The following is a 14,003-nucleotide window of genomic DNA, read 5'->3' as shown; positions in this document are numbered from 1 at the left end:
TGGTCATCTACTATATTCAGGAATTTTTCTAGGACCTTGGGGGATAAAGCAGGAAACAAGACATACAAGATGTCTGTTGTCAAGTAGGCTTATTCTAATAATTAGAGAAATATATACAAATAGTGATATATAAACATATATTTATATATACAAATAAATAGATATAGGAATATTAATAGGCATATTTGCAGAGGCAAGTATATGTACACATACTTTTTTTTTTTTTTTTTTGCGGTACGCGGGCCTCTCACTGTTGTGGCCTCTCCCGTTGTGGAGCACAGGCTCCGGACGCGCAGGCTCAGCGGCCATGGCTCACGGGCCCAGCGGCTCCACGGCATGTGGGATCTTCCCGGACTGGGGCACGAACCCGTGTCCCCTGCATCGGCAGGCGGACTCTCAACCACTGCGCCACCAGGGAAGCCCTACACATACTTTTTAAAGCTTAAACCAAAGCCTTTTCTAAGGATACAATGTATTTTTTTAGATTTCACATTGGGTGATTAGAATGAGAAAGGGAATAAACTAATGAAAGATTATTATTGATCTAAGCAACACACCTAGCATTTTAATAAAAGATATCCCTATGTTTCATTAATGAAGAAAAACATTTTCTGGCAGGAAGCATTTCTCAAATTAGAAAACATGCCAGGTGTGTCTTCCAACACTCTTTCACATATAGAAGTAGAATTTATCATTAAAAGAATCTTCCATTCCACTAATCTTTTTATTACTTAAGAATCAAGATATTTGTGATAAGGTGGCTTCATGTAAAGCAACCTGTGTTAGGCAGCCTCTCAGAAGGCCCCAATAACCCCTGACTTCTTGTGTAATCCCCTTGCTTTAAGTGTGGGCTGGATTTAGTGACTTGCTTCTATTAAGTTGTATGTAACAGAAGTGATGGGATGTGACTTCCAATTGTACATAACAGAAGATTGGATTATTATAAACAAACAACAAGAACAAAACCTTTATGGCTTCTATCTTGTAAATTTTCTCTCCCACTTACTGGCTTTTCCCTCCCCTCCCCTTCTCCCCTCCCTACCTCTCCACTTCTCTCCACCCCTCCCTCTCTCTCTCTCTCTCTCTCTCTCCCCCCCTCTCTCTACACACACACACACACACACACACACACACACACACACACACACACACACGCCCCATCATCTATAGAAGAGACCACTAGAAGAAGAGAGGCCCCAAAGGATCAGAGCTGCATAGAGGAGAACCGAGGCACCCCAGCCAATAGCCAGCACAAACGACCAACCAAGTGAGTGCACCGTCTTGGAAGCAAACTCTCTAGCGCAATTAAGGCTTCAAATAACGTAGCCATGGCCAACAGCTTGGGTATAACCCCATGACAGACCCAGGTGGTCAGAATCACCCAGCTAAGTCATTTCTGAATTCCTGGTCTAGAGAAACTGAGATAATACATGTTTGTTCTTTTAAGCCACTAAGGTTTGGGGTAATTAGTTACACAGCAAGAGATGACCAATGTATAATCCAAGGACATGATTCTTGAGAATAGTATTATGAGAACGAATGGATTCAGAATCTCACGCTTTATACTTAGAATATTTGAATTGGACTAGAAGAATATGGTGACATCATGTTAACACTTTATCATGAAGAAACAATAAATTTGATGTTCCTTTTAGTTCAATGAGGTTACAGAGTTTGTTTGCTTTTTTCCTCTCTGAGATCTACTGAGTCCACTGAATCAATATAAATACTTCATAATCAAACTTTATTGAAACTCCATTTTTAGCAATGTATTAGTTAACCAATTAAAAAAATGGTAGTCTTACCTCCAAAAAAGTACTTCTCGCCAGTTTTAACTTGAAGAGGACTGTTAGTTCGAACTGCTGAGGCTTCATCTCCATCAATAGTGAGAATAACAAAATTCTCCTTAGCTAGGAAACGGACTTCATGCCACTGGCCATCATTCAGCCCAGAACCTGTTAGATACAAGAGAAAAGGCCATTTCTTTTCTTAAGATGATTCCGTTTAAAATAATTTTTAATAACAACAGTCAGAGCTTTGTAAGTAAAAATTAATATACTTTCATCTAGGAAAATTCAGTGTGGCTACAATTAATATCTTATCTTCTTTAATATTCTAAGTAGTTCTATCCTCCACCAGACCAAATACAGCATAACATAACCCAATCAAGTAGGGACATAATGTGCCATCGGGGTACATGAGAAAATGGAGTGAATTAAGTTGTTTGGGAGATGATGATGAACTATTTTAATTTAATAACTTATTTTCTAGTTAGCTTTACTAGACTTCACTCTCAGATGAGAAAAAGGATTTGTAATTTTATCTAGTGTCACTCTCTGTTTTTAAAAACTATTTTTTATACTGTTATTGTCTCTCAATAGCCACATCTGGCAAGTATAGCTAATAGAAATGAAGGAATAAAGAATAAATGTGTGAGTATGTGCAGTGAAGGGGAGAAGAATATGCCACCCCAACATATGCCATTTCAGCATACTGATTATTTTGAATTAAAGTTACTTAAGAAACAGCAAGTGCAGTAAGGATACTCTGACCCTCCTTTGTCCCTCTGAGAGCAGGAAACAAATCTCTCATGTGAAAGGTACCCTCCCTGTACCAGGAGGGTACAAGGCTTGCTTACCACTAGAGAGAGGGAAGTTAGGGCCAAGAAGGCTGTATAAACAAACCATGTTACTTCTTCGTTAATCTACTACCCCCAACCCCAAACTTTGGGTTACCAAAGTTACCCCAAAACTTCTTTGTCTTGTTAATTCTTTACAAAATTAATATTTTTCTTTGGCTAAAAGGTATAAAATCTGCCTACATTGGTCACTTCTTTGAGTCTCATATTTCAGAGAGGTCCCATACATACAAAATTATATTTGTTTTCCTCCTGGTAATCTGTCTGATGTCAATTTAATTCTTAGATTAGCCAAAGAACCTAGAGGGGAAGAAAGGAAAAGTTTTCCTTCCCTACAGCAGTTATTTGTGCTAATTGACCACTGATAGGTATGGGAAATGATACCAGGATTATCTGATCATTTACAAATAAGATATCTTTATAATGAATTAGGTTATATTTAAACAGATAAACACCAACAGAATGAATCAACAACTCCCTAACAATCACATTCCATTCTTGCCTAGTACAAAGGTCTTCAGAAACAGAAAATCTATTTAGTTATCCATTAGACAGAAAATAACATAAAGTTTCTGTTTAGTTTGTGTTCATTTTTCAAATAATAATTAGAAAATTAAGGAGTAAAGAGAGGAGAACAGCCTTTGAACAAACGTATCTTGAAAGAGTTTAAGGAACACTAAGAAAGACAGAAATCTAAGTGAGTCAAAGTGACTTTCTTTCACCTTATAAAGGCCTATGCAAAGGGAAACTATTTTGTTCTAGACTACTCCAGATGGCTTAATCTAGAATCCATAGGTAGAAGTTACTGAAGGTACACTTCAGCCTCACAAAGGAAAGAGAAGCCTAGCATGAAAAGGTATCCAAAAATGGAATGAGAGAAAATCAGTGAAGCACGCATGACGGCTTCCAGGCTTCTGATCAGAGGTCTGCAAACCACAGCTTATAGGCTAAATCCTGCTTGCTGCCATCTGTTTCTGTGCAGCCTGAGAGCTACAAATAAAGCTCACATTTAAATGGTTGAAAAATAAATAAAAATAATAGCAATATTAAATTACATGTGAAAATTATATAAAATTCAAATGTAGTATCCACATAAAATTTACTGGAATATAGTCAGACTCATTCGTTTATACATTGTCTGTTCTACAGAGTCAAAAACGGTTGCTACAGAAACTGTATGGCCCACAAAGCCTATACTATTTACTGTGTCGTCCTTTATAGGAAAAGCATAAACTAGTGATTGGTTTATATTATTAAACAGAAACACCATTTTAAAGAAAAAAATTAAGGCTTCCTGGGGCTTGAAGATAGTCACATATATGTAGTATTAACTAACACTGTACTAGTAAATAATCATCCCTCAAGTATCTTTTTTCAGGATTTTCAAATTTTAACTTAGTAACATTTATTGAGCACATTTTATTTCAATGGAGGAAAACAGCTCTAAAGTAATTAATACTAAATAATTTTCAAAGTATGAAATGTATAATACATACAAATACATATTTTTTGTACTGAAATTACTATGTAAACATAGTCTTATTCTAAAAGTAAAGTCAGTTAGCTGTCAGACAAGTAGTAGTGTTTACTGAAACAATTCCTTCTCCAGTAGTGGGTTCTCCCACAAAACTGATTCATGGAAGACTGTACCGTCACCATAACATATTCTGTTAAATTATAAAACTGGGGTTAGTGTTAATTAGCCATAGAAGTGTATGGTTTTGATTTTGGTTGTTATTTTTGCCTTTACAATGTGATGGACCCTGCTTTGAAATGCAGTTTTGGGGCATGGGTCCCAAGGACAGTAATGTTACAAATGTTTAATCCTAAATAGTCACACATTCAGAGGAAGTCACTTATAAGCTGTCTTCAGTGACAGGGCTTTCTGTTCTAACCGGTAGGCCAGAAAGCCTTCCTAAAAATTCTAATGAAAACTTCTTCATCATAAAGTTAATTTTTAAAGGGAAAATCACCAGCTTAATTGTTCATGACAAAAAGGTCTATTATTCCATCAGATTAAAATAAAAAGGTTACTTTATTTTTTCAAGAAACTTAATTACTAAAGAAATTGGACCTCATATAAAAGCAGGCTTGTTGATAGCAGCCACTGCTGCATCTAAGCTTAAGGTGTGATTTCTATTCATTTTAATTCCAATTATTATTTTGAACTGTTAATGTTAATCATCAAGAGGGTTTTTTAATAACAAGTGGATAAAGAAAAATTTTAAGAAGTGACATATTTTCTTTTGAGAAATTAGGTCATCCTTGCCCCACTGAAGAATGAACTTCATTATATTTGGGGCCCATTCCTACCATAGATTGTTGAGGCATACCTCTTAACGATTAACATTAACAGTTCGAAACAATATTTCACAGAAAAAGAATTTTTTTGAATTACTATCGCCAATAAATAGGTGAGAGAACTGAATCTAATAACGTTTAGGCATCCCGTATGTGGTAAATGTCAGAACTGAGAACTGGAACTCAGCTATATCTAGTTCTGGAGGCTGAGTTCTTATAAACAGCAAACAAGAAAAACCAACAACAATGAAACATGGTATATAGACTCTGTGCATCTGCGATCAGAGTTCTCTTATACCACCCCCCCACACACACACACCCACACACACCACCCCCCTACACACACACACACACACACACACTTCCATCTGCCACCACATCTAGAGGGAGTTTTTGGAGTACCCTTGTCTCCTACAGCATCAGGGTTGTAAATAAACTGAGACACCGATCCGGTTTCATCTGCCAACTTTCAGCACTTGCGTCATCAGATTTTTGTTGTAATGTTAGGATCCCACTACTACATGTCTTTTAGTATTTTCTTACACTGATGTTTTTCCCCTAAAATTGTAATTTGAATGGAAATTTTATAAGTTTGAGAAGCAAATTCTAGCATTATTTCCCTAAGGCATATTAAAGTAAGCCCAGGAGCATTCATTTAAATCATCTCCATACTTTGTGAAACTCAGCAAAGAGAACTCTGTGTTCACTCCTTTCGTTTTATCATGAGTGGATCAATCAATGATCTTGAACATGCTACCTTTTGTCAGTTTGTAGAGTTGAGATCCTAATCTAGGCCTTTTGCACTCAAACAGTAGTTCTTCCCACTCAGAACACAGCCATTAAATTTTATGGTGTGAAAAAAAAAGATGCCATAGTTTCAGCATAATTTCCCTCCTCTTGTGTCCCTTCCGTTCAGTGCAAGGGAGACCTGACAACTTTGTGTGAAACACAGACTACTGAGTTTTGCCTTTACCATTTCCTGGGCCACCTGACACTTGGGAAGTAGTACAGAATTAGGTTTGCTTCAGAGAAAACTATATGGAATAGCCTCTTTGAGGCATTTTTTTTAATTAACAATATTCTTTAGTAATTTTTAATTCATATGAAACAGAACATTAACGAAATTTAAGAGCTTTTGGAATTCGATATATAAAATTCACTCAGAACCGTGCAGTTGATCATATGATATACACTTACAATACCAATACAGTATTAAGAAAAAAAATGTATCATCATCCCAAGTTTTATTAGAAATTTGTGAGTTGTAAACAACAAAGAACACATCACCAAATAGGATTAAGGCATCACTTCTCATTTGCTATTAAAGAGATGGTATCCCTTCACTCAATATTCTAGAGCAATGAATGTCCCAGGGAATAGAGACTCACCAGGGACCCATAATCCCAGACACAGTGGGGTCTTGGTGGCTGGAGAGCGACTCAGGACCAGACCAAAAAAGGATGCTAGTTACTGATGCTTAAAAAAGAGACCCACGTCTCATACGGCTAACATTTCCTAAGAGCCTGGTATGTGCCTGGCACTACCTAACTCTGTATGTGTCAATCTATTGCCTTTTCTCAATAATGAGCATCGAGATGGCAGAAGGGCAGGAAAATAGTGTGGCAGCTAAGAGGACTGACCCAGGAGCCAGGCTGCCTGTGTTTGCTCTGGCCCTTGCCAACCTGGACAATTTACTTAACCTCTCTGTGCCTCAGGCTTCTCCTCTCTAAAATCAAATAGTAGTATCCACTTTGTAGACTGGTTTTAAGGAGTAGATGAATTAGGGTTTGCATAGCATTAGAACAGTGCCTAGCAGCTAGGAAACAGCATATCTGTATCTATACCATTAGGTCAAAAAACAAAGAAGGCTGTTGAGTCTCATTTCACAAAGAAAAAAGCAGACTTAAACGTAGTACTTTTTCTTTGGGGGTTATTGCATTACAATTACAAATAGTGGTGTAGTTATAAATAAGCCTTCTAAACAAGACAGCAATATAATAACTCAACAACGTGGAGATCATGAAATATATACATATGAGACAACTGAAAAAAGTGTCCTAACATTATGCTAATGGGCACTTGAAACTTAGAAAAACATGTCCAGTGACAGCATTAGACGTGGGAAAAAATTTTGTATTCAAAGAATTTAGAGCTGAAGATGATTTGTTCTGCAAAAATGTGTTAGAGGACTCACAAAGTTATGACAAGGACACTGATGTTAAAGCTGCATGTGAAGAAATTCGAACAAAATTATTTCCAAAAAGTGAGAGTGAAAAATGAACTTTCTAAATTATTTATGTAATTTTAAAAATAGTAATTAAATATTAGAGACATTTTCACCCACAGCCCTAAAAGTTTATATATATATAAGTTAAGTCAAAAGGTAGTCTTAATTATCTCACTGGGAAAACGGGGGATTGCCTTTCATTTGGGGTCATATTTTATTTGGGTTGACGGGCAACATGCTCCATAAGAGACAGAGGTAGATTAGAAGCCAGGGGTGTCTGCCTTACAGACTCACCCTCAGGGAGGCAGAACAGTATAAGGGTCTAGAGCACAGACTCTGAAGTCAGATGGATATAAATCTCATTTCTGCTCACCTAATAGCTGGGCCTTCAGCAAGTTAACCTCTTTAGGCCTCAGTTTCCTTCTCTATTAAATGGGAATAATAACAGTATCTACCTCATAGAGGTTTGAGAATTAAGTATATACATTGTCACTTAGAACAGTGCCTGGCACATAGTAAGTTCACTCTCAATAGATATTAGCTATTGTTTCATATTCAGTGATTAAGACTAGCTCTCTAAATACCAACTTGGGTTGCTGTACGTTAATTCTGTAAGTATTAACTATTATAAAATGAATAAACATTGGTTTTCTTTATGAATAAATACCCACCTCCCCATAAGAATTTTAGAGTACAAGAGAAGTCTTGAGGAATTTGGGAAGGTAGCTAAATATATATCTCTTGTTAATATCAGGGTCAACAATTTCTAAAGCCAAATTTGAGCTATATAGTAAAATAGGTCTTATTCCTTCATAGTCACAGATGTACTTTCACCTCCCCAAAATGTGTTTTGTTTTCAACTAGATTATTCAATAGGTGTGGTTCTGAATGTCTGTGGAATATTTCCAAAAATCAAATCCAATTCCAAGCAAGGACTTCACCTGATGACTAATTTTGAGGAGACTGATATAAACTGTAGTACACATTTTCCAAAGTATTTTTGTTTTAAAAACATACACTATTCAACAATTTTGATGTACTTTTATAAAGATTATTTGAATTTACTTTATGATAGATACCTCCAGTTATTCATTAATTCATAATTATAAAAACTTTTCAACTGTACATTACAAAAGGAAACTAACATTTTTACAAAGAGACTTTTTAACCTAAAACCAACATCTTTGAAGCCATATTCCAGCTTCCGGCTTTAATTCTTTCATAAAATATCGAAACTGTTTTACAATATTTTCTCTAGCATCTCCCTAACTTATAACTTCTAGAAAAACTTGTTTTGTATACAAATGTAAAATGTTAATGAAGCATATTCTATCCAGGCTGACTTTCTAATGGTATTATTTTTAAAGTAAGATTCTTGAGGTGGTTGCTTTGATTGAACAAGAAGAAACAGATGTTTCTCTTATTAGAGACAAAAGAAGACTGGTTTAATGAATGTTGAAAAAAAGAAAGTATTTAAAATATAGTCACAAACCAAGATGTAACATCTGTTTGAAAATGCTTCAATAAAATTACAGTGACTAGAGTTTTCAGTCTTTTGCTCAACATTTATTAATTTTGAGAGAAAAATCTCAGAGACTATAAAATCCGTCTTTAGGTGGTTACAGTATTCTCTGAGGTGTTACTAATATATCTCATAAGTTATCAGTTACCTATTTACGCAATAAGAAAAAAGAGAATATACATCTCTATGTAGATATGCCACACACTATTACTTATATTATCTATATAAATCCCATAAGGAAATAAATCCAATTTAATCTGGCTCACTTTTACACATCAATCCAAACCATATAAATATGATCAACTGCAATCAGACAGAACATGTAATACGATACTTGGGTAGGCACAAAATACTTTTATTTTTTAAGTTGAAGAAATTGTCAAATGCTCCTCTGTATTGGTATAGACAGAATGTCACTTTGGAACATGTCTCTGTTCTGAAAGAACCACTTGAATGGAAGCTTTAAGTTAGAAATACACATTGGGGAGGGCCTACTGCATGACATTTTTTTTGTGTTGCTAGATATGACTCCATCACTAACTTAATATGTAGAATCTTAGAGATGGGATGAATTCTTTCCTTTCAGGCACTCAGAATCTTTTGAGAAAGAAAGAGCCCAGATTAATAGATTTTATTACGTTGTCTGCACCTTAGAGTCATTTGGGGAGCTTTAAAAGTTTCACACCAAAATTTCCAAATCATTGCTGGGAAATTAAACTTTTAAATAAACAGATATATACAATGCAATCCTAGTCAGAATCTCAACACTAGTCTTTGTAGAAATAAAAATAGAAGACTCTAAAATTTATAAGGAATTTTTAAAACCTTAAATATTCAGAATTATCAAAAAGAAAAACACCAAGTAGAGGACTTATCATCTGTTTTGAAGACTTGTTATAAAGCTATAGTATTCCATAAAGAAATCAGAACCGGACCCAAACATATGTGATCCACTGTTTTTTGGCAAAGACTCTAAGGCAATTCTATGGGGAAAGAAAAGGTGATTTTGTGTTTGTTTCTTTGTTTGTTTTGTTCTGTCCAAAAACTCGTGCTGGAACAACTGGATAAATAAAGGGGAAAATGCATCTTAATTTCTTCTTTACTCAACACACAAAAATTACTTCCAGATGGATTTTAGACCCAAAAATAAAAGCTTAAGTATAAAGCTTCTGAAAGATAACATAGAGTATCTTTAGGAGTTTGGGGTTAACAGAGATTTCCTAGAGCAGGGGTCCCCAACCCCCAGGCCAGGACTGGTACTGGTCCGCGGCCTGTTAGAAACCGGGCTGCAACGCAGAAGGGAAGTGGCGGGCGAACAGCAAAGCTTCATCTGCCACTCCCCACTGCTCGCATTACCGCCTGAACCATCACTTGCATTACTGCCTGAACCATCCCTCCCCTGCCCCCCGTCCGTGGATAAATTGTCTTCCATGAAACTGGTCCCTGGTGCCAAAAATGTTGGTAACCGCTGTCCTAGAGGACATCAAAATCACTTGATAAATTGGCCTTCATCAAAATTAAAGATTTCCACTCATCATTAGACATATTAAGAAAATTCAAGGCAAGACAGAGACAAGAAGAAAATATTTGCAACATATATATCTGAACATGGAGCATACTAAAATACACTAAAAGCTCTTATAAGTCAATAACTGGAAGACAAAAATGGGCAAAAGTCATACCACAAATAAAGGTAAATTAAATACCCATAGCCACGTGAAACATTTCTTGACACTGCTAGTCATCAGGGAAATTAAAGCCACAATGACATACAATTTTACACCACTTCAGTGGCTAAAAATTAAAAGGACTAACTAGGACCTGGATCAATGTGAACTCTCATACATTGCTGGTGGGATGCAAAATTGTACAGTCCCTTTGGAAAATTCTTTGACAGTTTTTAAATAGAATTAAACATATATTAATCCTATGACCCAACAATTTCCCTGCTAACTATTTTCCCCCCAAAATCAAAATGCATGTTGCAAAAATATTTGTACGGGAATGTTTCAGCAGCTTTACTCATAATGAGACTAAATTGGAAATAACTGTATAACCATACAGTGTGTACTCAAACAAGAAAATGTTGCTACGTAATAAAGAAGAATGAACTAGTGGTTTGGACAACATTGTTTTGTATGAAAGAATGTAGACACAAAAAAATAATATACTGAATGAATCCTTTTACAGGAAATTTTAGAACAGGCAGAACCAGTCTATGGTGATAGAAATCAGGACATGAGTTGCCTATGGGGGGGAGGGCGCACACGGGCATGGACTGTAAGAGGCACAAGGAAACTTTCTGAGGTAATGAAATGTTCTATATTTCGATTGGAGTGTTGGTTGCATAAGTGTATATATTTATCAAAATCCATTGAATTGTGCTCTTAAGATCTGTGCATTTCACAGAGTTGATTCTCATTCGTGGATTCAGTACTTGTGTATCCACCTTATTGCTAAAATTTATTTCTAACCCAAAATCAATACTGTGGTGCATTCTGGTCATTCACGGACTCATGCATGAACAGACTGGTGAAAAATTGGAGTCGCTCAACTCACAAGTTCCCAACTGAGGTCAAATAAGGCATCTCTTTGCCTTCTTGTTTCAGCTCTTAACCTGAAATCAAGTGTTCTTTTCACTGTATACTTAGTGCCATGTTTTTTTGCATTTTTGTGCTTTTTGTCAATTTTGCCATTTAAAGTGGTCCCCAAATGTAGTGCTGGAATGCTGTTTAGTGTTCCTAAGTGCAAGAAGGCTGTGATGTGCCTTACAAAGAGGAAAGGTGTACATTAGATAAACTTCTTTCAGGTATAAGTTATAATTCTGTTGATTGTGAGTTCAATGCTAATGAATCAATCATATGCATTAAACAAGGTAACTTTAAGCAGAAATACATAAATCAAGGTTTGTATTGATGCAAATACAAAAACAAGGTTATGTATTGATGCAAATGTTGTGACCACAGGTTCTCAGGAACCTAACCCTATATTTCTTGTAGGAACAATGGTTCAGTATTCACTAATTGAGTGTTTGCAATGACTATGCAGAATATAACTACAATAAATAATGAAAACTAAATGTATTTTGTAATTTTTTACCTCAAAACTATATAAACATTTTAAATCAGATAAAAGGAATGATGATATTCATTTTTAAATTCATCTAAATTTTATCCAATGCCCACTTTATACTTTGTTTATTGCATTATCAAACAATGAGAAACCCAATATAGAACATACCATTATTTGCTAATAAACAGGGGAAACCCAATGAGACTCTGTATTACTATGTTTAACTTTTGGGTATCAATATTTTAGGAAGTTAAAAAATTTAAACTAACTACTCCAAGACTAAATTTTCATGTAAAAACCTCTAAAAATTGTTTCAACCATTACTGATTCCCAGCCGAAAGCCAAAGATCATTATGCTTCAAAATCTCATTCAAAGATTTATGACCATTTTAATGATGACTGTTTTCTTGAGACAATCTTCCAAAGCAAGTATCTTTAGTAGTAATATGATTATGTGAATATCATTTTCAATACATCTTATCAATCTAGGAGTCCAGTTCATGCACCAATTTTGGCATTTACATTCCTTCATTCCAGTGTTTTATCCTGTCTTGAATATAAAATGTAATATAATTGCCTTAAATAAGAAGCTGTTGCTAATTTAAAAGAAGATTTTAATTCATAGGACTTCTGATTAACGTACACATATAGATAAGCCCAAAGATACAGTGTGGTATAGCAGTTAAGTGTCTGGGTGTCATTCATACCTGGATTCAAATGCCAACCACACTCCTCCATTCATGTATAAATACATGTTGAGTACCTACTATTTCCCAGGCACCATGTTAGCACTGGAGATACAGAAGTAAGTCTGAAATAATCTCTGCTCTAGCAAAATCTAGCTATTTTCCTGTGAGCAAGTTATTAAACCTCTCTGCAACTTGGTTTCTTCACTTACAGAAGAAGACATAATACTATGTCAGAAAATTGTTATAAATAATCCATGAGCTATAATGTATAGGAGCCACCTTACACTATCAATAGTTAGTAGCAGTTTTTATTTTATCATTATTATTTTTGCTGTACATATACAAAGACAACTACATGTATATATAAAGAAAAGAACTTTCAAAATTTTACAAAAGACATATTTTGTGAGTTATGCATGTGTCTACATAGGGCAGATAAAGGCATATTAAGCAGTGGTAGCCTAAATAGATTTCAGATCATAAGCAGAGAACTTTTATAATTTTTTCATCTTTAAGATAAAACTTATTGAAGAAAATATGGAAAACTAAAGAAGTATAATAAAGGAAAAAAAAAGATTCATTACACCAAGAGACATTACACTTAGTATTTGATGTATTTTACTCTAGCTTTTATCATAAATAACTGCAAACCATTCAGATTGCTGTGATGCTATGATTGAAGGTGAAAAAGTATAAAAGGAAGAAGCAAGCGATGATCATCATCTGCTAAATTCTGATTTGTGCTGATGGAGATTTGGCAGCCTTGTCTTTTCAGTTTAACTTTTCAGAATCTAAGGAGAATAACATGGAAATTTACCTCCACTAGCCTAAGCTCTTCTAGAGTTTTATTCTGAACTCATTTATTGATCTCCTACCACGTAATTGGCATCGTTTTAGGCACCAGGATATAATGGTGAAGAAGAAAAGGTCTTGCCCTCTTAAAGCTTATATTCTTATGTGCAGAGACAGACAGTAGACAAATAATGAATAGGTTAATAGGTACAATTTCAGATGGTGATAAATACTATAACAGCAATAAAACAGGTGTTGTGATAGAGAGATTCATGGGATAAGACTGACTGACAAGGGAGAACTCTCTGAGGAAGTGACAGTGAATCTGAAACCTAAAGGATAAGAAGAGGCCAGTCATGTGATAATTTGATGCAAATGCCCTGAAGGGAGACACGCTTGGTGTACTGAAGTACCAGGCCCTAAGATGACTACAGTGGTTTGTGTATAGAGATTAAGGGGGAAGGATTGAGAAATGGGAGGAAAAAGATAGGCAATAGTGTAATAAGTTAAGGGCCTTGTAAGCTGTAATTAGAAGATTAAATGTTAAGTGTGACAGAAAACCTATGTTTTATGCAAAAAGTGGCATGATGCTATTTTAAAGATATACGCTAGCTACTGTACAGTAAATGGATTTAGGGAGGCAAGAGTGAAAGGAGGGAGACCTATGACGAAGCTCTTACAGTGGTTAGGACCAGACGACAGAGGCTTGGACAGAGGTTAACGCTGACAGAAGTGGTCAGACTTGTCATCTATTTCAGAGGT

General features: G+C 35.5%; 1 protein-coding gene across 1 annotated transcript in view; it reads right to left on the bottom strand.

The window, feature by feature from the left end:
* Positions 1–14,003, bottom strand: part of CNTNAP2 (contactin associated protein 2) — a gene marked incomplete at both ends in the record, with an annotated part of 2,063,650 nt that overhangs the window by 965,895 nt on the left and 1,083,752 nt on the right. Inside the window, one exon of the mRNA XM_079711872.1 lies at positions 1,806–1,955. Within this exon, the coding sequence (XP_079567998.1) occupies positions 1,806–1,955 (150 nt within the window). The remainder of the gene's footprint in view (positions 1–1,805; positions 1,956–14,003) is intronic.

The sequence above is a fragment of the Hyperoodon ampullatus genome, assembly GCF_949752795.1.
Source record: "Hyperoodon ampullatus genome assembly, chromosome: 9".
Classification (NCBI taxonomy): Eukaryota; Metazoa; Chordata; class Mammalia; order Artiodactyla; family Ziphiidae; genus Hyperoodon; species Hyperoodon ampullatus.
This window is presented reverse-complemented; position numbering and strand designations above follow the sequence as displayed.